The 27906-nt window shown below is 37.9% G+C and overlaps 1 protein-coding gene across 7 annotated transcripts in view; it reads left to right on the plus strand.

Annotated features, from left to right (window-relative positions):
- The window catches only part of FAM114A1 (family with sequence similarity 114 member A1), a 61787-nt gene extending 34772 nt beyond the window's left edge, over positions 1–27015 (plus strand). For 5 of the 7 annotated variants that reach the window (XM_042467451.1, XM_042467450.1, XM_042467449.1 and 2 more), the window contains 11 exons: positions 1503–1613; positions 1758–1867; positions 4016–4150; positions 6199–6351; positions 8210–8333; positions 9199–9284; positions 9987–10160; positions 12148–12287; positions 13139–13211; positions 21994–22047; positions 24546–27015. In XM_042467451.1, coding sequence (XP_042323385.1) covers positions 1503–1613; positions 1758–1867; positions 4016–4150; positions 6199–6351; positions 8210–8333; positions 9199–9284; positions 9987–10160; positions 12148–12287; positions 13139–13211; positions 21994–22047; positions 24546–24647 — 1262 coding nt within the window. In that variant the 3' untranslated portion in view covers positions 24648–27015. The remainder of the gene's footprint in view (positions 1–1502; positions 1614–1757; positions 1868–4015; positions 4151–6198; positions 6352–8209; positions 8334–9198; positions 9285–9986; positions 10161–12147; positions 12288–13138; positions 13212–21993; positions 22048–24545) is intronic. The other 2 variants (XM_042467452.1, XM_042467455.1) reach the window with 1 other exon arrangement.
- Positions 27016–27906: the final 891 nt, after the last annotated feature.

Genomic DNA, 27906 nt, shown 5'->3' on the forward strand with positions numbered 1-27906 from the left:
TATTACAGTCTTCAGTGGCTACTTATTATTCAGCTCATAGGGTATTTCAGGAAAATTTCAGCTAGTGATCACAAAACCTTGAAGCATTATGAGAACTTCTCTTTTCATCCATATTCCCTGCCCTTTATTGCATCTTGTTCTAATTGGATATCACTGAAGCATAAAAATACAAACAGTTTGCTCCAAACTAATAACAATCTATTTTACCCCAGTGGCGGTTTCTCATAAAATACTTATTTATTTTTTGATTTATAAACTGCACTAAATTAACCACATTTTTCTGATAACAGTAAAGGGAATGAAACAACCAAACTTTAAAATAACTCTCTTCACTTGGGCAGAACAATGTTCAAGTCAATCTTAAGTAAATTTATTCTGTTTTGTTCCTAATAAGTACATTGAGTTGCTTGCAAAGAGCTTATTGCTGATTTATGTTCTTCTAGATACAGATTTGAGAGGGAGTTTGGTTTTGAGACCCCGCACAGATACCCACCCCCAAAATGGATGAACCTAGCCCATATTATTAAATGATGCCAACATGAGCATGCACACACTTCAGCATATCTGCCATTTAATAATATGGGGTATGATGACCCACAGTTGATTGAATTGTCAGATCCTAAGCCCATAAGTCTGGAGGGCCTACTGTATAGATAAACCTGGGTGAATAGAAATAATTCTGTATTACCAGTAAGTAATCAAAACAAATGTGTAAAATGCCCTTAATGATAAATTTGAAAATGAAAATGCATAATCTTACTGAATGGAGTAGAGGTGGATAGAGATCTATGTTTGGTTTCTGAATTAAAACATATTTCAATACGTTTGGTTAATGTTGATGTGTGATAAGTTAATTTTAGGTCATAATCTTTCTGCAATGGCTTCAAAAAGATAACTGTACCATAGATTTATATAAAAACCATTTATAATGTTTCATCACATTATTGATTATTTATTTAATTTATATTATTAATATAATCATCATAATTAATATTTGTATTGTATGTTTAAATATTCAAAGCACTTCACATCCATTGGGATAAATTTTTATAACAAACTAAGTCAGTGTTATTACCATTGTGCAGGTAGGAAGCATGATGAAGCTGAAAGAAAACGAAAAGCTCCTGACAATTTTTCCACTGATAATACTGGCCCAGTAATGAGCCAGTACAGTGGGTCCATGGTATTCTCTGAGGTTTGGTTCCAGGACCCCCTGTGGATACCAGAATCTGTGGATGCTCAAGTCCCATTATATACAATGACATAGTAAAATGATGCTCTTTTTATAAAATGGGAAAATCAAGGTTTGCTTTTGGGAATCTTTTTTGGGTGGAGGAAGTATTTTCAAGCTGTGGATGGTTGACTCTGTCAATGAAGAGTCTGTGGATACAGAGGGTCAACTGTATTATCAATGTGTTTCTCTTGGGGTTTTTAATTTAGTAGCAAATGTATGCAGAACTGTTGTACTGTATATAAACTACTGTATATTTGTTTTACTACAGGTCAAGGATTAACTGCAGTTAAAGAAAAAGCAGCCACTCTCAGAATTCATGTTCCTTCTTCAGGGTCATCCGAAGATGCACATCCCAAGGGAACAGAAAACCTTGTCACAGGTGCTAAGTGAGGCATTGTCTTTCAAAATCTCTTGTCAATATGAAAATGAAATGCCTAGTCTCATGTCAATGCAAATATTAAATTTGTGAATACATTCTGACATTAGTGGCATCTGGGATTTTTGGCTTCTTTTTTCCTTTAAGACATGGAAGAGCCTCTACAAGAAAGCTCCCAAGAAGATGTGCCTTTACCTTCATCTCCTTCTGGCTCCCGTGGGATGTTTTCAACCATCACTAGTGCTGTACACAATACGGTAAGCAATTCTAGTGACAAAAAGAGCATGGTGGAAGAGTAGTCCAGAAAAAAACAATGAAAACAGATGCATATAAAAGAAATAAATAAAAAAAAGAAACAAAAACACAGTTGGAAAGTGAAATGCTTTATCTACTAATGGGAAATAGTAATGCAGTCATTTTTTAAAAAAATATACTTAAAAGGATTATCTCTGATGTGGGGAGAAGTCCTTTTTGCCTTGCAGGACACAACAAACTATCTCCACTTGCCTTGTAGAGAGCTTTGGAGTCTCATATCAAAAGCTGAAAGCAGCTGGGCCTCAGCTTATCATCCAAAGTAGCAGATGCTACAGCTTTGTTGCAATAGACAATGTATTTAAATGCTTCAGACTCACACAGTAATTCATAAACTCCCATACAATGTTGACAGGAAGTCAAGCTGTCAAAATCTGTGAATAATTCAGATGCTTGTATAACATTTTCATATGTACTGCATGGTGACTGTAGAGTAACCATGTCCAGGGCTTTAGGGCATTGAAACAGATTATTGCACAGAATCTCGGCTTTGCCTATAGGATTCTCCTCAACACATGGTGTGTGTGTGTGATCAGTTCATGTTCTTGGGGTGAACTGCCACTAAACTATAAGATCAAAAAGGGCATCCACAGACCCATCTGCATAAATCCCTTGCAATCCTTTGGTCTATTTACTTGCTTTTTGTGTGTGTGTGTGTTTTGTTGTTGTTGTTTGCAATCTGCTGTGATTCCACTAAGTATCATTTAAGAAGGAAATACAAAAGTATATATTTAGTTCCAAATGTTTCCCCTAAGAAATTCCTTTAGTATCTTTTGAACACTTTGTGTAACTTCAGTTCACAAAGAAGTGTTGACCAGGTCTGATGCACCTGAGGAAGTAGACTGAAGTCTGTGGAAGCTTATGCTACCAACTTCTTTCTTTCTCTCAGTCTCAAAGGTGGTAACAGTGACCCTTTGCATACTAATCTAGACTAACACAGCTGTGTCTTTGAATTCTACCAGGTCTACCATGAGGCTGATGGGTGCCTCATGGAAACTATGCTGGTACCCTAGAAAATAACCATCACTCCCTTGTGCTTTGGAGGGGATAGTCATAAACCTTCTCTCAGAAGATTATCTTCCATTAATGATCTTCTTACTATAAGAAATCCAAGGGAGCCCAGGTTGAAAAATCACTGCCCTAATACAAAATACACTCATCCCTCCACATTTGCTGAGGTTAGGGGCACAGGACCCCTGTGAATGTGGAAAAACAACTGCAAATAACAAAAACACCATGTTTTGGTTCCCAACCTTCCTAATGCCACGACCCTTTAATACAGTTCCTTATGTTGTGGTGACCCCCAACCATGACATTATTTTCATTGCTACTTCATAACTGTAATTAAATAGGTGTTTTCCAATGGTCTTAAGTGACCCCCATGAAAGGGTCATTCGACCCCCAAAGGGGTCCTGACCCACAGGTTGGGAACCACTGACTAAGCGAACATCTCTCCAGGAAACTCTAGGTCCTCCAATGCAACTCTGTGGTCAATATCTGCCCGACATTGACCATAGAATTGCGCTGGAGAAGCAACAAATGCCTAGTGGAGTGTTCTCTCTAGGAACCTCTAGGTCCTTTAGTGTGACTTTTGGTTAAAGGTGACCATAGAATTATGCTGGAAGACCTAGATATTCCTAGAGAGAACATATTAATTAAATCCGTGAATAATCAAATCTGCAAAAGTCAAAACCGCAAATGTGGAGGGATGAGTGTACTAAGAAAATTTTTAAATCTGTGTTGTTGACACTCTTCTTTTTGCTTTCCTTGCTTTCAGTAGATGTCTTCCCTTTTAATTAACTTAAAATGTTTAACTACAGAACTGTTTCGTCTGGAATCCATGTAAGGGTGACTAATGAAGTCATAAATCTTACATAAATCCAAGAATGTAAAGAAACTGACACGCTTGAGCTTTAGCTACCTGTATAGCTTTAGCTACCAGGTGGCAGTAAAAATCATCTGGAATCCAAAGCTAATTATTTTTAAAATTATTAAAAATTAAAACTATTCAAATTAAATAGATTTCCTTATAAGTCAGTGCATTTAGGTTTTTGATATAAGTCCATAATAGTATTGTTCTTTGTTTTGTCTAGGGTAAAAGTGTCTTAACTGGTGGCCTAGATGCTTTGGAGTTCATTGGCAAGAAGACCATGAATGTCCTTGCAGAAAATGATCCCGGATTTAAAAAAACCAAAATACTGATGGAGCGAACAGTCTCTTTATCTCAGGTAAAAAAGCCATTTCTGATAATGTAGTCATAAATATACTGTCACTAATATAGTAGGTTGATATGATCTCCGGTGATGATACTTTTGCAGAGCTTTTTGGAGTTTTGAAAGGTCTCATGAGCATGTTACGTAATTGTAGAAATGATTAATTACTTATTCACACTATATGCTCTAGTTGTATGTATGGGTTTTTATGTAAGTTACATTCTGTGTCTTGACTTTTCATATTAAAGAGGAGGTGTTACATAGAAATATGCCATTCTATATACATAGAAGCATGCCATTGTATTTCCCACTTCTATGTTAATTTTTGAAATCTGAAGAAAGAAGATAGGAAAAAAATCAGCTATTTGAAATGTGGTGGTAGAGAAGAGTTCTACGGATACCATGGACTGCTAAAAAGACAAATAAATGGGCACTCGGCTCCTAAAAGGTTTGCCATCACTGTCCTAGAGCAAATGGACGTGGTGGCTCACTGGTTAAGACACTGACTCTGATGATTGCAAGATCGGTAGGTTGTCAGATTGAGGCCCAAGCACCACATGATGGGGTGAGCTCATGTCACTAGTCCCAGCTTCTGCCAACCTAGCAGTTCAAAAGCATGTAAAAGTGCAAGTAGATAAATAGGTACCACTTTAGTGGGAATGTAATAGCATTCTGTGCAGTGATGCTGGGATTGTCTTTGACAATGCTAGCTCCCTCAGCTTAGTAACGGAGATAAGCACCACCCCCTACAGTCGGGTACGACTAGACAATCTTGTCAAGGGAAAAACCTTTACCTTTACTTAGAGCAAATCAAGCCTGAACTCTCTGTCTAGAAGCCAAAATGACTAAACTATTTACTTTGGCCATATCAGGAGAAGACATGACTCACTAGAAAAGACAATAATGCTTAGTAAAGTAGAAGACAGCAGGAAAAGAGGCACCCCACATTCCAGATGGGTAGATTCAAACGTGGAAGCTAAAGCTCTGAGTCTGCAGGACCTTAGCAGGCTGGTTGATGATAGGGTGGCTTGGAGACCTCTTCTTCATAGGGTCGCCATAAGTTGAAGTCAACTTGATCACAACAAAGAAGGGGTAGGTATTAGAAATAATGAAATTGAACTACAACAACCTGCATAAGAAACCTATGACTAAGCAGAGAAATCAAACCCAGATTTTATGAGCAGTATCCTTTCCACCAAATCCCTTAAATACATAGGGTCTTAGTTTATTATTTATGTAAAATGTTTATATTTTCATATCACAAAGCTTTCTTATGTAGGCCCCATTGAAATGAATGGGAGAAGTGAAAGAGCACATCCTTGTTCTGATAATAATGGTCAACGTCCACAAAGAAACCCTTTTATTTTTAATTTTGCAGGCAGTATTTTGACTTAGAATATTGTTTATGCTTGGTGTTATATTTGAAACCACTTAAGTTGAGCAGCTGGCCTAAATATCTTAGGCACCAGATCCTGTCTGATCTTAGAAGCTAAGCAGCTCAGCCCTGATTAGTACTTGGATGGGAGACTACCAATGAAAACTAGGTGCTGTAGGCTGTGTTTCAGAGGAAGGAACTTCCTTAGAGTAAAAAGCTGCCGATTTTCTCCCCTTTACGTTAGCTTTATTTTCTTGTTTTTTCTAGTCTGGCGAAACATCGTGTGATAAACTTCCCACATTTGCAGATTTTTTTTTTTCTAATTAAAATCTACATAGAATCTCATTTCTCAGCGGGATTTGACTAGTGTGATAAGGTCCTAAGAAAACCCTATGAAATTCATGAGTTTGCCATAGGGTGACAGGGAACATGAAGGCACATACACAAACAACTTGAACAACAGTTCAAATACCATCATCACTAAGTGGAAAATTTACACAGCCAGACTTGCTTTATGTATTTTACTAGAATTGTTATAATGAAATTATGAAATATTTCACCTCTGTTGGTTTGGTGTAACCCCAAATTTTACTGTTATTGCCTAGAAGAGGAGCTGAGTCTGAAGATAATAACTGTCAAATCTGCCATGCAACCAATAAACCTGTAGCAATGATGTATATTTCCACAGCTGTTGCGAGAAGCCAAAGAAAAAGAGAAGCAGAGACTAGCGCAGCAAGTGTCATTCGAAAGGACGGCACATTATGGGCTGCTTTTTGATGAATTTCAGGGTCTGTCTCATCTGGAAGCTCTGGAAATTCTATCTAATGAAAGTGAAGCCAAGGTACAGTAAATGGACTGCATAAATCAAGATAACAAGAATGCTTAGTGGGACATATTTCTCAAGAATAGCTCCCACTGAGATTGAAATCCTGCCTCTAAGGCAGTCCTTTACCGTAACAAAAACAACAGTTTGCCATATTTATTTGGCCATTTGAATGTATACTTTGTCCTAACCTGTAGACTCAGTGGCTTACAACATGTTGAAATTTTTCCATCATCTTTGGATCGTAGTGTCTAGGACAACTGCAAGAAAGTAAATTCCCTTACTGCCCTCTTTTTTCAAACATGTGTATTCATTGCTTCCATGTCATGATTTTAAAAAGAATATTTAAAACAAGTTTTCAGGGTCCATTGTTTCCTGCCTAAATACAAACTACATGCATTCCAGCCCTTCCCATTTTCATAACTGTTCTTTAATCAGCTCCAGTCTTGTCTCTTGTTCATCTGATTTAATTCATATTCCTTCTAACTCACCCAGTATCTTTTTCTCATGAAACATTTGAATGTGTGTGGGGGAGGGGAGAGAAAGAATGTGTACATGACCCCTCTGTTCACTGGCTAAAACAAGTGGTTGTGACCAAAACCAATATACAGTACCTATGCCTTCTGCTTCTCTTCTACAGAACCTAGGATCTTTTCCTTATTTTGTTGTGGTCATTTTTTCATAAATTCACAAGTAGGTAAGACTGTGATGCAGGTGTAAAACTGGGAAATGTGCAATTTGAATCAAGTATATATATTTTGTTCTTTGCTAAATTGTTCTTTATTACACAGTGTGCTCTCAGTACCCGCCAGGGATCCATTCAGCACCCCCCATGTATACCAAAATCCAAGCTCAAGTCCCATTGAACCCAATGGCAGCACAGCCATGCAGCCACACCACCATTGAGAACAATGGGACAATGTTCCCTTTACAAATTTGGCAAATTGATACAATGTGCGAATGCTTTTGCTACATATGTGTATGTAAGGAGAGATGGCATTATGGGGTGGCAATCGGAGGGAAAGCAAGAAAGAGGATGCAGAGAGAAGGGAATCTGAATTACCAAAAGGCGTGTAACACATGCACATACATAGAGGTTTTTAAATTTGACAAGTTGACAGAATATGCAAACGCTGCCGCCAGTTTTTTTTAAAAATGGAGGGAGGAAAGTACCCATTCCGATGTCCAGTGGTTGTAGGACATGTCACCTTTGACGAAAGTGGAAGCGAATTTGATTGACAACAAAGAAGGCTCCATTTTAAAGTACTACTGCAAATGTAAATTTCAGAGGGGCAAATTGCATCGATCAAGGTAAAGGGTAGTGGGAACTTCTTTCTGGGAAGATTCAGTACTGGCTTACCGAATCCAACCTGGTTCCACCCAGAGCAAATTCCCCAATGAGGATGGAGCCTAGAGGAGAAGAGGGGCTAGTCTGTGGGTAATAATGTGGATTAAGCAGATGCAATTGGATGAATACAAAAAGACATTTGGTTCAGATGTAAATGACAAGAAAAGTTTATTGCCACAGCACATAAAGTTTTTTCAGCAGTGGAGAGCCAGACCATGGTCAGAAGGAATGTGATATAATTCTGGTATTAAAGTTCAGCAAGTGGCCCTCTTGTGTTTTTCAGATGGGAAACCCCCTGTGATCTACTGTTAACTCTTTGAAGACTGTGAAGAGAGTAATAAAAATTGATAAAATAGTTAAATCATACTTACACATATTGTGTTAAAATGTTAATGCAAGATTGTAACCAGTGTAGATGGGGCGATTTACCTCACTTCTTTTGCACATGATATGGTAGAATTACATTGAAATGCTCTGCACCAGCTATTCATATCTTGGGTTAGTTACAATTATTGTTTCTTGTTTCAGATACAGTCATATTTGACGTCATTTGAAGGAACAGAATTGGAAACAGTAAAAAATGCTTTAATAGCTATTAAGGAGATCTTCGTTCCACAAGATGCAGACAGTGAAGACAATGAAGTGAAGGAAGGTAGTTTAAGAATTGCCATCATACATTGGATAATTAGAGATCTATATGTTTCATTCAAAACTACTGAGTTGGTTGGTTTCTGTACATTATGACTGACTTCATCCTCAGGTAATATCTCAGAAGACTTTCCCACTAAAAATGTATCTGCCAGAGTTACTTCTACATTATGTAACTTCCGAAATGTGGATGCCACTTTAACAAATGAAAAAGATTTGGCACAAAATCAAAGGCACCTACTCCTATGAATTCATTTCAGTAAAATGATATCTATCATACATAGAACAACTGTTTACATTTTTTAAAAATGGGAATGGTACTGAAGGTTAGAAATCACAAAACTACAATTATATGCTGATGATGACCCCCCCCCCCACACACAGAAGCACACAGTTTATATACAATACATATACATAATGTCAAGCTAAAAGTATAAAGCAGCACTTATCCTAATAGTTGTTCTTCCCAGTGAAATGAGAAGTCACCTTGGCCTACATCTTCTTTTAATCCTGATGAGAGTTGACTAATTGAATCCATTATATTTATCTGTGTGTTGATTCAACACCCAATACTTGAATGGGAATAAGAAAAAAAGAAGAGTTGACCAATCTGTTAATTATGGCAAGAGCTGAAATTGTTTCCAAGTGGAAAATGGTAACTGTTAATATACAGAAGAATGGCTAAGAAGCTGGAATAGTGTAAAGTGGAAGCTTGCTTATTTGCTAAAATTTGAGGAAGGGAAAGAGAGAAAGGAACATTCAATAATGTATAAATAATTAGAAAGTTTGGGTGGTTTTTTGGAACGGACAATAGAGTCAAACATTTCAAGACACACTTTCCTCTTGATTTTTTTCACTCTCTTTTGCAGAAGATATGGGAGATGAATTTGTTACCATTCTTACTGAACTCCTGTTTGAACTTCATGTTGCTGCAACTCCTGACAAACTTAACAAAGTGAGTGGCTTTGTTTACTAACTTAACTTGAGTCCCATTTTTTTCCTGCTCATTTTTTCCAGCAGTGGAGAGCATAGTATTTTAAAAGTCTTAGAAAGACACAGGAGGGAGCAGAAAGCAGGTGTTTTAAGTGCAGCTTTCATAAAACAGTAGCTGTAAAAAAGAGAGAGCTGTAATGAAAAATAACCAGGTAAACCAAACCAGATTGGAAAATGGGGTTAGCCCTCTGCACTCTTAAGAGACACATTGGTATATTGTTCCTATCTAAAATATCTGATTGTCTGTAACAACAGTAACTGGGCTTTTCCAGTATGCAATTCTTTATTTAGTCTTTCTTTGGTATGACCTCTGATGCTATTTTTGGAGCTCCAAAATACTGAGTAAAGCAAATTGAAGGACTATACTTGGATTATTCATATCATAATGAGTGTGAAAATGGGCAAGAATGGAAAAGTATATAGGAGAAAGACACAACAAACAATGGAGCTAATTGAGAGGAAAATATTCACAAGCACTATTCTGCACACAATAGGTATGCATCACTGCAGTTCTCATGGTTACTTGAGACAATGAAAATAATGGGCAGCTTCTTTATGCATGCATTTAAATATGCATTTCTGATACATTCCATATGGAAAGCTGTGTCATTCCTCATGTCAGAATACTAATTTTATGTTGTCTTTTGGGGGGATTGTCTCACAGACTAGAAAGAAAGTATATGATTGCTTGGAAGAAGTTAGTCTCCCTACATTTATAGAACTGGAAAAAACCCAAGCAGAAAAAATTGAAGAAAATGAAGAAAAACAAAAAGCTGAAGAAGAATCTTACACAGAAGAACCTGGAAACAGTGAAGAAACGAAGAAGAAAACAGTAGAGGTCAGAGATAAGCAGATTTCTGTCAGACTGGATGATTGCACACCAGATCCAGGCACTCTTTGATGGGCTGGATTTTCTAAATCCCTTTCAGTATTGCTTTTGGCCCAGATCTTTTGGCCCTATGTTCCTTGGGCTCATGGCAACATTCAGTACAGTTAGTCCTATTATGCTTCTCAAGTGGCTGAATTAGGACACCTGCTTGGACTATCATACTCAGAGGGAGGTGGTTGGGTATCTTGTGCAACTTCTGGTTATTCAGAGTGTTCTCTTACCCCTCATACTCTTTAACATCTAAATCAGAATTGGAAAACTTCTGGCCCTTCAGATGTTTCAGGCTGCAACACCCATAATACCATACTATTGGTCATTATGACTGGGCTTTCTGATAACTGCAGTTTAAAACATCTGGAGGGCCAGAGTTCCTTCACTCTCCAAACAACTCTATTCTCCTTTCCACTGAACCTGTGTTTGACTTTGGTGATGAACTGGATGTGAACAAATCCACTTCAATTCAGACAAGAAAAAGGCACTGTTAGTGGATGGTCCTTTTGTCTAGATACAGAGGGTACACCTTGTTTTGGATGAGGTTACGCTTCCCTAGAAAGATCAGGTGCATAGCTTTGGGGTACTTTTGCATCCTTTTCTGCCAATGGAGATTCACATAATCTCTGCTATGCAGGGTGCTTTATACCAGCTGTCATTCTGCCTAGATAAGGATGGCTTGGTGGGAGTGGTCTGTGCTTTGGAAACTTCTAGGTTACATTCCTACAATGCATTGGACTAAAAAAGGGGGAGGGCTATATTGAAGACAACTTGGAGACTGCAGATTGTGGAAAATTCATTAGACAGATTGTGGACTGGGACAAGGCAGTTTGAACATTTCACTCTTGTCTCAATCCAGCTGATCTTTCATTTGTTTCCAAGCCCAAATAGGGGTTTTCACCTATAAAGATTTGCATGGCCCACCACTCCAGTATTTCAAGGACTCAATCATCAGCATCAGAAAATCCCATAGCTGGATGTTTGGGAGCATTCCTTTTCTAAAATAATAGCCCATTTTTCTGTTGAATATGCTCACCAACAAAGTTTACTTGGCATCAATACTATTATCTTTTCAGTACCGGGCAAATATGCATTTATTCTATAAGGTTTTTAAACAGTAGAAGAGTCCAGCTGTTGCAAATTAGTAGTTTTGTAGTGTTCATTCTGACTTCGGATTGGAAGGGCCTATTGAAGTTAGGTGCAATTTCTGTAGGTTAACATTTTCACTATTACGCATACATGTTTTTTTAAAATAATGTTTCTATTGTGCTTCTATTATACTGAAATACTGTATATTTTTGTACTTCTATGTTTGGGCAGGCACTGGTAATTTTATAAAATTAATTAATAAATAGTGACTGTCCAGTATAAGGTTACATATTATGCTCAGCATTTCTCTTTCTAAAATTCCTTCTGATACCAATGACCAATGCTGAGCATGGGCTTTTAGGTGTGATACTCTTCTTTAAAAAAACCTTCCTTTTTAAAGTCCCTACCTGACTCCAGCCATTATACTTTGGAATTTTCTAGAGAATTATTTCTTTAAAATACCTAGATTGGGACAATCATTGCTTATATTTTCTTGCTTATGTCAGAACTTTATATTGACAAAAATCGAAGGCATTTGGATCTGAAGGGACATTTTTGCTACAGTATCTAAATCTTACCCTAGACTCAGACTTTGTGTAGGCTACCTTTAAATCATAAGCAGAGTTTAAAACAAAACTATACTAACAACAAAAAGAAAAAAAATTCCCCAATTACTTGTAGGATAAAATACATTTTATTACAATGTACTGGAAGGATGACTTTTGAATTATTAAAATAGCATCCTCTTATTTCAAAATCTTGAGATTGATAATACAGCATCAGTATATTGCTTCTCTTAGAATTCAAATCATTTGTAATGAATTTATAGTGCTAAGTTTTTCTTATTTCTTTCCAGGAAATCTATATGTTGTCTATTGAAAGCCTTGCTGAGGTAACAGCCCGTTGCATTGAGCAGCTTCATAAATTAGCAGAATTAATTCTTCATGGACAAGAAGTTGAAAAACCTGCCTTGGATCAAGCAAAAGTCCTAACAAAGTGAATATAATTTTTTTCTTGTTCTTTTAATTTGTATGTGTTTAATGATATACCAGGATAGTATACTAGTAAAAGAAAGGCATTTTATGATATGCCCCTCTCTTATGAGTGGTTGGCATTTTCATAGTTTTCAGCCATGCTTCCAAAATATCTTTATGCAATGGAAAATGTTTTGTAACATTGCACAATAGTGCAGACATCAGTGTCTCCCATCTTAATAAATTAAGCTGGTGCAGCAGGCCACTGAATCACATAGCCAAAACTTTAGGTCCTACATATATGATAGATTTGCTGTGATTCATATTCCAAAGCCTCGTTGGATGTGTTGAAATTATATTAGAGACACAGACACCTATCCCCTCTTAAACAAATATTCATTCTTATTCATTGAAAACATAGGAACAAGGGAAGTTGTCTTACAGTGAGTTAGACCATTAGTCTATCTGGTTCACTGTTGTCTTGCTGTGGCCTGTCAAGCTTTCTAATGGATCTATCCCTGGAGATGGCAGGGATAACCTGGGATCTTCTCCATGCAGTGAACATTGATTGACTTGGTATATGAGTTAGACCTACTTTAGCATTTTTTCTGTTGCAAAAGTGATTTTCATATTTCCACTATTGCTTCTATAACAATATATATATTCTGCTCATGATTTGTTGGCATAAGCTTGATAATATAATGTCTTCATGAAGATGCCAGAGATTGTAAGCTCTGATTAAATCAGGAGCAGTTAACATGCTACACCTCTGTGTAAAATTAGTGAAATATGCACTAACATTATTCAAGAATAGAAAGATATGAATTGGTAAATATATGCATATTGGTCATTGTCCCATTGTTTTTTCAACAGTTTAACATGTACAATGTGTAATGAAGTGTCATCCCTATCAAAGAAATTTTCTAATGCTTTAACTTCAGTTGGGGTAAGTACTTATTTATGTCACTTTTAAATATTTAACTTGTATTAAATATTCAAAACATCAAGTAGGAAAATTGGAGTCATTTCCTATGAGAATCTAATGTGTATAACATATTTCATGATGGAAGCAATATATATAGCAGTGGCCAAGGATCTAATGTAGCAGCCGTACACCTTAGCATATTTATATGCAGAAATCAGTAGATTTTATTTCTGGAGCTTTTATTTCACTATTTTAAAATGCCTCTAACAAAACCCAGATTCTGTAACCATCTGCTGTATTTCAGTCTAAGATTCCCTCATTCTTATTAAGCTTTGGATTTACAACATGCTACAGCGATATAGTAGCTGCTACCATTAATCAACAGTCATCTTAATACTTGAAACAGATAATTTGCAACAGGGCGTGTGGTGAAATGATCTCAAACAGATATCTGTGCTGTGCAATGAATGACACTCCTATTGGTACCAGTAAAGTGGGAGTGGACTTTTGTGTTTGTTTTTTAGACCTGAGAAGGAGTGCTGAGATGGAGTCCCTAGCCACTGAAGAGTGTACTAGGGTCCCCTATGGGAAAACTGTATAGATCCATAAGACTGAGGCTACATCCACACTGCAGAAATAATGCAGTTTGACAACACTTTAACTATCCTGGCTCAGTGCTAGACAATCCTGGGAATTGTAGTTTGTTGTGGCACCAGAGCTCTCTGACAGAGAAGGCTAAATGTCTCACAGAACTACAGTTTCCAGGATTCTCTAGCATTGAGCCAGGGCAATTAAAGCACTCTCAAACTGGATTATTTCTACAGTGTGTTTTGGACCTTAAAGGATTTTTTTAAAAAAGAATTTTGGCAAAACCCTTGTCCAACCATAACCCCATTATAATGACAGTAAGGACTTCTTTAACTGTCAATTGAATAATTTATTATTACACAAGGTTGAAGTGGTGAAGGAATGTAGGATAAATCAGACCAACAAGATTTAATGAAATCTTCAATTAATAAAAAAGCCAAGAACCATGTAAAATTATTACTAAAACAATTATCAATGGTAATGATGGACATGATTAATTTGATTATATGAACAAATAAATTTTGAATTTGCTAATAAACCAGGTAGATGGTTAGCTTAGAGATAAAGGAAAGAGGATGAAGTGAAGTTGAAGGAAATGTGCCGGTTTCAAAATCAATACTGATAAAATGAAAATATTAATTAAACATATTGGTAAAAAATAGGGTAGAAAGAGAAGAAATATTGGGGGTTGTCCGCACTGGCAAAATTAAACAAACAAACAAACTATACATACACACACACACACACACACACACATATTTTAAAAAATCAGTTTTGCATGTACATCCCCATTTGAAAGGAAGGGACAACTTCCAAGGACAAGGTATTCAGACAACGTAGGACGTGAAACTGGGTAGAAACCGACACAAAGGTGCACTCGGGGGTGAAAAAAACAGAACAAAAAGAAGCTCAAATACTCCATTCCAATGCCAAAAATGCACATAATGTCACATGTATATAAACAGTGCAGGGCAAGTTCAGGAAAGCAGGGTAGTGTTTGGATGGCAGTTGCTGGCACCATTGCTTGCAATATGGGGCTTTTCCTTGAGTGTATGTGTACATGTGTGACCAGCCATCGAGCTGTCACACACCCCACGATGTGAAAGTATGACAAAAACAGGAGGTTACCAATAATGCAATAGATGTAATTACAACATACATAAATCAGACACTCCAACAGGGAGGTATCGGGGAAGTGGGGGAAAGGGGGCATGTATGGGAAGCCTCCATGATTGTGTGGCACTTGGCACTTAGCACACCGATGGACTGTACGTGTGGTGTATTATTTGTGCAGCTGTGTGGCCATACACATGTGTGTCCAGTGAAATGGCAGCAGGGAGGTAATTGGTGGTCACAGGCATTGTGTTTGTGTAATGATATGCAAGCACAGTGGGGAGGAAGGGGAGAAAAACTGAGTGACATGGCTTGATGCCACACGGTGCAGACTACCCATGCATATTCAGCCCACTTTGGGAGCCAGCTGTGTGGACAGCGGGGTTTACATTCACTTTCAGAAAACCCAGAATCAGGCCAGTTTTGAAAAGAAAAGCTTTTAAGTGCAATAGCAAGTACATTTCTATACCACTTATCAGTGTTCTTAAGCACTCCATAAGGTTTACAGTGTGTAAGCTACTTGCCCCCAACAAGCTCAGTACTCATTTTAGCGACCTACAAAAGGATGCAAAGCTGAGTGGACCCTGGAGCCCTGCAGGATTGAACTTACAACCTTGTGGCTGTGAGAGGCTTTTAACCACTGCACCACCAGGGCTCCTTTAACTCAGTGCATAAAATGCAAATTTAAATTGAACAATTAGACTAATTTATTCAGAAAAAAATTGAGGGATGACTTATCACAAAATGACACATGGCACTCTGTCACACTTCCTGAAATTCCAACTCACACCTGCTGGGGATGTGGGCAGTACAGGTTGGGAACCCCAGCCCTAAGATCTAGGTTAACCCCAAAGCCTGAATTATATTTATTAAACATGATAAAACTAAAGGATAAAAAAGAATTAGGATATAGAAGTTTTAGAAGTTACTGAGTTATAGCAGCAAGGTGATCTTTGCAAGATATTGGAAAATTGATAACATATTAACATGTATGAAATGATTAGAGAAAGTAATGTAAATGGTATATTAAGATAAAATAACCAATTTTATAAAAGAGAATTAAATGATGGAGTCCTTTTTAAAAACATGGAATGCTTTTATAGAATTTATAAATCAGAGAAGAGGGGAAACTAGTATGATGGATCTGAGGTGTAACCAGAAGTAGTCTTTTGGATTGGACTTTTGCTAATGAAAACAGCTAAGTTTTATTAAGGATGATAAGAAGAAAAGGGGAGAAACTCAGGATAATAGGTTACAGTTAGAGAAGTGGGAAGCCTTTCTGTTTTTAAGAAGGTAAGGATAGTTGGGTGGAAAGCTGGGTGGAGTTATTTTAATGTGTTTTCTGTATGTTTGTGTTTATGTACTGTGTATTGTTGTGTTTCTGTTATGTTATGAACAGTGAATAAAAATTATTTTAATTATATATGGGCTGTCCCCCTCAAAAAATACATTGAGTGAAGCACTCCTTTTTAAAAGCAATATTAATTCCAGTGTTTAAAAATTGGCAAGCCTCATTCCTGTTTGATGGTAATATTTGAAAGGGGACTCTTCTGAGTTCTTTTGATGAGTTGGCATTCCTTCTGAGTTTCTTTTTTTAACAAAATATAATTTAATCATATTGCTTTCACTTTAAATAATTTAAGCTGGTGATAAATTATATGAATTTGTCTGTTTCTGCATTTCTTAGCGTGTTTTATCATATTTCTTTAAGGCAGTCTCAATAAATATTTATGACAAACAAAAAAATCAGCATGCAATATTAATCTTATCCAGCTTCAAAACTAGACATTTTACATGACTTCTAGCTTTGACCATGGCCTCTTTGCTCTTCAGTAGTTTTGCTTGGTGTAACTACACAGAATTTGAAAGGGATTCAAGCCTGACACACTTTGTATTCATAGCAAACAAATCCATACATAGCTGAACTATAGGGATGGAAGTTCAAATTGAAGAGCAGAAGGTTTGGCTTTGGGAGTTGTCCCTTCCTTTCTGATGGGGATGTACATTAAAAAAAATGTTTGTTCTATTTTATCACACTATAGCAATTCAGAGTGAGAACCAACATGATATAGTGGAGACAAGAGTTCAAAGCCCTGCTCAGCCATGGAAACCCACTAGGTGACCTTGGGCAAGTCACATTCTCTCAGCCTCAGAGGAGGGCAAAGGCAAACCACTGAACAAACTCTGCCAAGATAACCACATAATGAGGTCTCCTTAGAGTCGCCATAAGTTGGAAATGACTTGAAAGCACACATTAACAACATAACAATTCAAATATAGGAAAGATGTTTACTAGCCCCCTGAAAGGGAATTATTAATATGTGTTTTTCATCAGATACTGTACCTGTACCTGAATCCAAAGTGTAAATTGCTACAGAACCTCAGTTCTGTTGAAATCAGTAGCATTGCCATATTCATAATTGGACTGAGGCCAAAACTGGTTTTATTTTTTTACAGATTATCTAATGAGCTGGCCTGCTGAAATTATTATAAGCACTGTAACATCATCTAAGAGGAGCTGCAAGAGCTTATGTGCACCAGTCATTATATGTAAATTTAGAACAGTTGTTGTTAGCGACCTTTGAGGTGACTTCGGCTGAAAGTGACCCCATGAATGAGACACCTTCGTGCCCCTCTGTTCTCAACCACTCTGCTCAGGTCCTGTAGGCTCAGGGCCGTATTTTCCTTGCTTGAGTCATCCATGTGGTGTGCTGTCTTCCTCTCTTTCTATTGCCTTCCACTTTTCCTAGCATTATTGTCATTTCTAGTGAGTCCTACCTTCTCATAATGTGTCTGAGGTATGACAGCCCCAGTTTAGTTATCTTGGCTTCCAAGGAGAGTTCTGGCTTGATCTGTTCTAAAACCCATTTGTTTGACTCTTTAAGCCATCTATGGTATCCTTAACACTCTTCTCCTGCACCATCTCAAATAAATAGATTTTCTTTCTATCAAGTTTCATCACTGTCAGCTCTCACATCTGTATGTGGTGATGAGAAATATGATGGTTTCGGCCATCCTAACTTTGGTGTTAGCTTTATATCTTTGCACTTCAGGATCTTGTCTATTTCTTTCATGGCAGCCCTTCCCAATCCTAGTCTTCCTCTGGTTTCTTGTCTGCAATCTCTGTTTTGATCAATATTTGAGCCAAAGTGTGGGAGGGAAATACTTAACTATTTAGGTTTCCTTGTTGTATAGATCACATTTCTGTAACTTTTCTGTGGTCATTATTTTTGTTTTCTTAATGTTCAACAGTAAGCCTACCTTGCCATTTTCCTCTCTGACTTTCTCTAGTAATTGTTTCAAGTCACCCCTCCTTCTTTCATGTCTAAACCTGCTCTGTGTATATAATATTTTCTGTATACAAGTTGAATAGCTAGAGTGGTAGAATACCTTATCTGACCTACTTTCCTATTGGCAACCATTTTGTTTCTCCATATTCTGTTCTGACAATAGCTTCCTGTTCTGAGTATAGGTTATGGGTCAGAACAGTCAAATGTAATGGTATACCCATTATAAGATCACTCCATATTTTTTTTCATGATCTATGCAGTCAAAGGCTTTGTTGTAGTCTACATGCTGATTTTCTTCTGGAATTCCCTGTTGTGCTCCATTATCCACCATATGTTTGAATGTGATCCCTAGTGCCTCTTCCTTTCCTGAACCCAGCTTGCACCCCTGAAATTTCTCACTCTATGTGTGGTAAGAGTCTTTGCTGCAGAATTTGAAGCATGACTTTGCTTGCATGAGTAATTAATTCAATGGTCTTGTAGTTGCTGCATTCTTTTGTGTATATTGATGGTTTCGAATCTGTGGGCCATTGTTTTGTTTTTCATATTTGTTGGTAGATTTTAGTTGGAAGACATATATTTATGTCTCTGTACACTGTAGTAGTTCTATTGATATGTCGTCAGTTCCTGGTGTTTTATTCTTCCCAAATAAATGGAGTGCAGCTTTTACTTCCCTTTCCAGATTGGAAGTCATCTTCATATGATTCTTCATTCCATGTTTCATTCATCACCTCTTCTCTTTTATATAGCTCTTCTGTGTATTGCTTCCATTGCATTTTTATTATTATTCTAGATCAGTTGAGGTTCCCCAATTAATAGCATTTCAATAAAACTGCTAAAGAATTCAACCATTTAATAATTGCACTGTAATTCAGTCCTTGTCACTAGAAGTCCATAATTAACTGAAAAACAGCAATTATTTTTCCTGCTTATTATAAATTTCCTTCTTGCTGTTTGCCCCAACCACTGATTATATCAATCAGTATTGTTTAACAGGCAATCATTTCTTTATATTTCACAGGTTTATATGTACTGAAACAATCAAGAGAAGGTTATTGAATTTATAAAATTACTGACTTTGAACAGTTCTGTTATTTTTGAACTCTTGTGTCCATCTTCTGTCCACCTTACTTTCTCTTGCCTATTTTTACAATCTCTTGTCGTCTTATGGCAATCATCATTATCATAACACTGACAATGATTATTATACAGTGTGAAAAGAGATAGGTCCCAATCTCAGGTAATTAAGGAATGGGTGGAAGATGAGAGATGAAGTTCCTGGAGGAGCTGGATGCTAAAAAATACCTATTGGAAATAAGGGCTTGTTAGAGTATTTTCTCCAGCAACAACAGAAGTGTCCATCTTAACAGGATGAGTTTACAAGAACCAAGTGAAGGCAGCAAGTAGGCTTTAGGATCCTCAAAAGTAGCAATATTTATTAAAGAAATCAATTCTTTAGATAGAAAAGCCTGATCCTCACTGAACTATTCTAGAAAAGTAAAGATAGTAGGCATACATGCTCCTGCATGTCCTCCTCTGTGAAAGAAGAGAGTGAAAGCACAGGCTTGAAACATAAAAGTTAGCTCTTTTGGAACAAAGAGCAATGATTTGAGTAACTGTGGCTGCTGTAATCTGCCCATAATTTGTTGGAAAAGATGATAGACAGAGGAAACAAGCAGGCAGGGAAAGAAAGGTCACATTCCTGTGCTAAGGTTTTGTCTCCACTGGCCAAGACACCCCAGGAGCAGCTGAGAGTATCCTGGCCTCGGAAATGTACTGACTTCCTCTCATTGCTCAGCACTCCATTCCCATGCCAGGGCAGTTATCTGCACACATGTCCCACTGAGCTAATTGGTGCATCTTTACCACTGTGAGTCAGTCACCAGTGAGGTCAGAACAAGGCACCCAGAGACAATCACATGGCTGGGCACCTTGTCCTGACCTTGTCTCTTTAGATTGTAAGCCGCAGAGCAGGGAAATGTCTGATAGCCTTTTGGCTGAAGAGTGGGGTATAAATATTATTATTACTATTATTACTATTATTAAGTGATCTATGGAAGCAGTGACAGATACATTGGGCGGTTTAGTGGGCGCATGTGCAGATAACTGCCCTAGTGCAGGAATGGAAGAATTAGATTTTCCTGGAAGATCTAGATTAAGAGGTAAATTTTTAAAATTCATGCTAAAGTTGTGGTGGTGAACATGCCAGACACTGTTCAAACTATTTGCATCAGTTTGGGCCATGCATTGTCTGAACAGGACACCACCAGAATGAGGGGTGGGGAAACGGGCCTTTTAGCCCATGCAGAAAAGACTACTGTCACCTTATTCCTAACAAAAGAATAGTGAGAAGAAATGCACAAACTGCTGCATCTTCTAACAAAATTTAATGTGAAGACCATGTGTACCGTTCAGTTAATATATGCTTAGTAAGGGGAGAGTATGAAGATTAAAGGGTTGTGTTCATGGAGAACATGCATTTGAAGGGGGAAAGGCAAGGAGAATCATGGAAGAGAGTGCCAGGTTTAAAGTGCAACAAGAAATAAGACAGATTCATGGAAGGAAACAGGTGATTTTCCAGTGACTAAGTACAAATCAGGCATTTCAGTGTAGCAGTGAAAAGGTGGTCAGTTATTTTGCTGAAAGCTGCTTTAGTGGAAGGCAAAAGGCAGATTTTAGAGATCAGAGAAATGGTAGAGGAGAGAATTTTAAAAATGAGAAGTGGTACAATAAACAATAAACAAACAGGATGGAAAAGGGATAATCAAGTGGTACATATTGCAAAGGAGCAGGATAACTCAAGGAATGTGCTGTTTAGCTTTTAGGATGGGAAAAACTGGGCATTTTATTGCAGTGTTGAAGAAGATGAATAGGTCAATGATGTGGTGAGGAGCAAGAGTTATAAAAATCAGGATTTTTGTAGGGATAGGACAAAGGGATCTGGTTGGAGTAGTTAGACAGTGACAAAAGTAATCTGCTTTATAAGTGAGATAGAGAGAAGGAAAAAGGATTGAAGGAAGTGTTGGAGGAAGAAGAACTAGGAACTTATTTTTGGCAAAAAAAAATAGAGCGAGAGAAGAGTGATAGAGAAATAAGTATGAAGGAAGATGAGGGACGTTGTTGAGTTTCAAATAAGGATGACAGTGTCAACAGATCCATAAGTCTAAGTAGGGAGAATTTAGTTGTAGGCTACCATAATATAATTAAATTAAAACTGTACTTCATGTTTAATATAGTACATATGTGTATTTGATTACTGTGGTAAGGCCTTATTTCAAAATACATTACCACACCAAGAAATACAATGAGCACTTGGTACCTGCTGCGGTTTAGTTTCAGGACCTCCTATGGATAACAAAATCTGTGGATGTTCAAGTCCCATTATATACAATGGCATGGTAAAATGGTGTCCCTTATACAGTGCGCCTGCGCCATACGCGGGCGCGCCATATGCGGCCTTGAGCATACGCGCTCGGGGCGGAAGGGGCGGCGCATCCCATTCAATTGAATGGGCGCGCGCACCCGTTGCGCCCCCTGCACGCCCGCGCTGCCGCGCACGAGCCCCATTGTTTCCAATGGGGCTCGAGCATAGGCAGAATTCGCCTTACACGGAACGGATCCCCCGCGTAAGGCGAGGACGGACTGTATAAAATAGCAAAATGGAGGTTTGCTTTTTGGAATTTATAAATTTCAAAAATATTTTCAAACTGTGAATGCTTGAATCTGCAGCTAAAAAATCTGTGGAAAGACTGACTGTATTTAATTTTATTATATTTTCTTTGTTTTAAACCTTAACCATGTTTTCAATTGAACAGAGTGACAAAAAGGCTGAAGTCCTTAATCCCATGGTCAACAGTGTATTACTAGAGGTAAGTATACCATAAGGAACAATTTTACTAGCCTTTTCAAATGAAATGTCCTATGCATATATATTCCTGAGAACACTCCTAAAATGTAATAGTTACATCATTGTAATTCAAAGCCATTTCCTCAACAGCACCATTTTAAGCATTTATCAGTCATTTGCAAGGGCTTAGCAGTCCTACTTCATTTTCTAAATATTTTAAAGAACATTTTTAAAGCAGAAGTAAATAGTGTCTGCTTACCAAGATATGTAGAAAAGAGCTGGGCTATGTCTGAAGGTTTATCTTCTTTTCTGTAAAATGACAGAAGCCTAGAAACAAAAGAGTATGCCGGCTTCCATGTCAGTGGGGTTGTGAATCGGCTCTAGATTCTAACTCAAACTTTAAATGAGCTGTGTGGGAGATAGGTTCATCTCCTTTAAAGTTTGGACTAAAACCTGGAATGGGTTCATTGCCCCACTGACATGGAAACCACCAGCCAACTAGAAACAGACCCTAATGTTAACAATGTTTTTACCATTGCAAGTAAGGTTTTTTCTCTGAACAAATATTTTAATCTTACATGTGATTCCATTTTTTAATTTATACATGTTATTCAAAGATTAATAGATTTCACAGACATTTTAATTTGAAAGGTTTCCAGGTTGTATGGTCAAGAACAGACTCATAACAACAATAGTGTGATCCTGTGTATTTTGACTTGGGAATAAATCCCATTGAACTTGCAGAAATGTGTAGGCTTGCACAGCATTAACCTTTCCAGCTCTTTTGCCTACCAAAACTATGGCCCAGTACACACGGCCAGGACGTGATGTCCTGGCGGTGATAGTAGGGCTCGGGACCGCGCACCAACAGCATGGTCCCAAGCCCTACTACATGCAGGTGGCGGAGTAATGACGGCGTCCCGTTAACATGGGCACCACCATCTTTATGTAACGGACGCATAGCGTCCACACGTTGTGGTGCATCCATTACATCCTGCGTGCGTCATTGGCGCACTCATGATGTAACCAGGGTGCCAGGAAAAGAACCCGGAAAAAAAAGTTTCTTTTAACGCCGAAGGGATGTTGTGCGGTCTAGCGACTGCGACATCCCTCCACAGTTTTCTGTACTGTGCCTATAATTCCTACTCAGTTTGGGTAGCCCATTCCAAACCTACATTCTAGATGTATTTTCTTGTCTGAGGGGTTTGCATATAACTATAGGAAAGGTTTTTTATGGTTAGTTTTATTTTGTCTCTTCTGTCAGTGGTTTATTGTTAGGGCAGCATGGGATTATAGATATGCAGGTCAAACATGTGTTGTGTGTGTTTATGGTACAGAAGTAGGTATAGGCTAAATTATACATTACACTGGAGACTTGTGATTAGAATACCCAGCATCACCCTGTTCTTCAAAAACAGATTCAGGAAAGGGATTTGGACAAGAGATGTGGCAGAAGAGGAGAAGTGGTTCACCCATTGCCCTTGTACTGATATATCCCAGTTAAATCAGTGTACACACTGAGAGCAGCTGTTAGCCCCAACAAGAAAACTGTGTATCTCCTTCATGGCTAATAGAATTTCACAAGAAAGGGAAATTGTGATCAGGGCCATAATGTAGAGCAGTGGGGAATCATTGGATCCCCCCCCCCTTCATGTTGAAGTCCTTACATGAATTCTCCTTTTCTGGAGAAGAAATTTGCACTGAGAGTTCCATCAAGACCTTAAAAGATAACCTACAAATTGAGAAATTGTCATTTGACTCCTGCCTCCTCTGTAAACTCAGCAGATGACTTTCAGTGAGCCCCTCCCCAGTTTCCACCTGCAATATGTGAATAATAATATTGTCCTGCTTGAAAGGGCTTTCTAAGGCCCTATACAGACAGGCCCAAATAAAGCTGCTTCGAGTCACTTTGGAGGTATGGTGTTTCAATGATGCATGCGTCCTAAGAGTCTGGAAGCTGCACCAAAGCTGCACTCCAGTCCTTAGGACTGGAGCGCGGCTTTGGTGCGGCTTCTGGACTCTTAGGACGCATGTACCATTGAAACACCATACCTCCAAAATGACTCAAAGCAGCTTTATTTGGGCCTGTCTGTATCAGGCCTATGGATTGCAAGAAGATCCTGTATGGAAAAATCCTTTGCACACACAAATTTTCTACCTGAATGTGAAGCTGCAATAGTAGTAGTGTTTCCAGGTATATAACGTTCTTCTCTTCATAAGTATAGCCATAATGAATTATGCAGCAATTTGCAATATACATAATAATGTGTTGATATCATGTACACATATATTTAATTAACTCAGCTTACATGTCTGGGAATTTTTGTACCAATCAGATTTTTTAGTTACTTGTATGTATTGGTATACATACATAGCATGTGTTTCCTGCACCAATCATAGTGTATAGTGACATTGCCGTCACTTGGAAGCTGACTCCAGTGATTTCAAGATAAGTGAGGTTGAAGAATCAATGGAATCCATTACTATACATTGCTAATGCACATTTTCTTTCTTCATTAGGGCTGTAACAGCACCACTTACATTCAGGATGCTTTCCAGTTATTGCTTCCAGTTCTCCAGATCTGTCATATCCAGACTAATTGTTTGAAGACACAACAGTGACTTTTGAACCAGCAACTATGTCTGCATCCATTGGGAGATCAAAGAGCCTTTTAAGGGACACTAGACGCAGTTTTGCACATACAGTACTAAACAACACTTTTGTATTTAGTTAACTATTTAAACACATTGGTATATAACAGGGGGAAAATCCTTTCCTGTACCTTGCATTAATTTAAGGTAAAACATGTGTGCTGGTAAGAATTTTCTTGAGCTATTGATGTACTACGTAAATAGCAAAACATTCCATTTTGAAACACTTGGAGTGGCCAATTTGCCAGCAATCCTAGATTGAAATCTTTCTTGTCAAATCTGTGTAGTATGTTTAGGCACAGATTGGTGATTTCTAAATTAAGTACATACTTGTTGCTGCACGTTTTTAGGATTTAGCAGCCAGTAAGATTAGACAATGAGACAGGTGAGCGGGGAGGCCTTGCTGCATAATCTGACTGCCCTATAGATATGTGGCATGCATGCAGCTGAGAAAAGGAAAACTGCCAAAGGATTGGATCATCCTTTTTCTTTCTTAAATCAAAATTAAAAGATTGTTTACATTTCTAGACCAGTTGTAAATACTCTCACTTATCTTAAACATAACTGAAATATGTCCTTACCCTAACAGTGTCATGAACTAATGAAAGTATTTCATTCCTAGACATGGAGTCATAAACTCATATGCAGGAAACTATAAATCAATTAAATTCCAAATTAACCTCAGAGACCAGCAAAAATTAATGACTACATCTCTTTGTGCTGGTTTCTTAGGGTCACTCTGCAAATGCACCATGGTAGGCCAGGGACTTCCTTTCTGGTCCACTCTTGCCCCCCAGTAGCACTTTCCAATGTAAACTGGATAACCATGTTAGTTTATTGCAGCAAAAGCACAGACTTGTATAAGCTTCCATGGCTAGAGTTACCTGCGTCAGGGCATGAAGCATGATCCTTTATTGAAAGGTTTGTGTACATTTGGTTGTAGGGGAGGTATGGGTGGAAAAAGTTAACAGTGCAAGTGAACATCTGTGACAAGTCAATGAAAGTTTAAATGCATAGAAACTAATCACAGTGCCTATTTACAGATCACTGATGATTATAATAATGATAAAAATACACATATATTACATTATGTATTAGTGATAGGGCTAATTTCCAACAATTTCCACATCTATCTTTAGTGTCTCAAGGCTTTTCTGTGTGTAACACAGTGTAGGCACAATAACATTGTCTTCTGCCAGAATTGCAGAGGTACTGTCAAGTGCCTTGATTTGTCAAACCAATGGATAGTTAGTTGATGGTAGAAGTCCTATTACTGGTTTAGAAGAAGCTTTCAAGAAAAGTCAATTTACTTTCAAGGATCATATAGTGCAGTGCTACCCAGTGGTTCAAAGACTGGTGCTGCTTCATGTGCCATTAGTTACCAAGTTTCTAAGACAAAAAAAATCAATTACAGCCAATGGGCACAAATATGGTACCAGTCCCTTAGGCAATGTGCCCTGTGTACTGGACACAATGAAAAAAGAAAGAAGCCAATCCCCCATGTCAGATAGCTAATGAAGCACTAATATATTGGTGTGCTTTTTGTTAATCTGATTCAATAGTGGGCTGACATTTAATTGAAACATTGTGTATGAAAGCATTACACATAGAATTTTGCAACACTATTAGTCATATTAGCCATGTGTTTGGAAATAATTCTTTTTTGTTTTTAATGAGCTCATCCAGTGCAGAATACTCGGGGGTTAATCCTGTGAGGGAAAGACTGGAGGGATTGATGGAAGTGGATTGCCGTAATAGAGGTGATCTTTTAACTAAAGGTTTCGCAAGAGTATATTGTAAGCCTTGGGGAGATATTTTTAAGAGATGGTAAGAGAATCGTTTAAAACACTAGATTGCTTATTTGAAGCTGACTTTACTGCAGATTTTGCTGAAAAACTTAAATTATGCATGTAGTGGGCTAGAGCTTTGTCCTTCAGGGAAATGAGTAAGAAAGAAGCTACTAAATGAAATGTAGAGAAGACTGTCCTTGTTTGGTCCTTAAAATGGAGTTTATATTACTCTTCGTGGAGAGATTTGTACTGACAGTATTATATATTAAAATGAACTAATTCATTTGAAAGCAGTTTTCTCAGTGTATAGTTGTGTTGAAAATGCAGTGCTAGGTGGTGTAGTGAAGAGGCTGCAGGGCAAGAAAGGTGAAGAAGTGGTATGGGAAGTTCTAGCTACAGGTTGAGTCTCCCTTATTCAGAATTCAGAAATACTCCAAAAACCAAAACTTGCCCATGAGTGACAGAGATAAGGACACCTTTAATTTCTGTTGGTTCAGTGTATGCAAACTTTGTTTCATGAACAAATATATTAAATATATTGTACAAAATTACCTTTGGGCTATGTGTATATCTGAAACAGAAATGAATTTCATGATTAGATTTGGTTCCCATCTTGGAACAAACTTGGGCATAACAAAGGAGGCCAAAACAAAAGGCTATGATAGGACAGATAGGAACTTTTGTTATCTTCTAGTCAGTTATGAGAACCCAAAGAGTAGGCAATAAGTGCAGCATGAAAGATAGCTGCAAGCAAGCAGCTGGCTCCAACAATGGGTGGAATAAATTGAGAATTGTTACATTGTTGGCCCAAGACCCTTCTCCAAGTTCTGCCCATTTCCATCAAATACTGTAGGGAAGTTCACAAGGACAACTGTAACTTGTCACTTTGACATTTCTCTAGGAACTTCTGTTGGATAGTTACTGGATTAGCATACCACCTCTTGGGACTGTGGAGATCCTAGAAGATGGCATCCTGTTACAGTACTGGACAAGGCTTCAGGAGTTGCCAGGGTTGTCACAAGATGGAGATTCAGACTTGGGGGTATCAGGTCTGGCTAGGCCAATGTGTCAAGAAGACTTGCTGGGTTGACATATCGGGTCTAGCCAGCTCTGAACCTATGAAAGGTCAGGTCTTGGTGGCTCTGTTTTGGTCTGCTCAAAGGTGTCAGGGTTAGGTGGCTCAGGGTGGTGCCCAAGCCTTGTACTTCCTCCTGTGGCTCAGTAATTTTGCTCCAACATGAACATTTCTGAAATGTAATTAAGAAATACCATGTTTTTTTTAATCTAGAAAGAAATAAATCACACGTACAATGTAGAACGGGTGTCATCTGGCTTGACAGGTGTATGTATGAAAAAGACCTAGGAGCCTTAATAGACTATAAATTTAACATGAATCAACAGTGAGATGTGGTAGTAAACACGCAAACAAAAAAAACAAA

This window comes from Sceloporus undulatus, chromosome 5 (genome assembly GCF_019175285.1).
Source record: "Sceloporus undulatus isolate JIND9_A2432 ecotype Alabama chromosome 5, SceUnd_v1.1, whole genome shotgun sequence".
NCBI classification, from domain to species: domain Eukaryota; kingdom Metazoa; phylum Chordata; class Lepidosauria; order Squamata; family Phrynosomatidae; genus Sceloporus; species Sceloporus undulatus.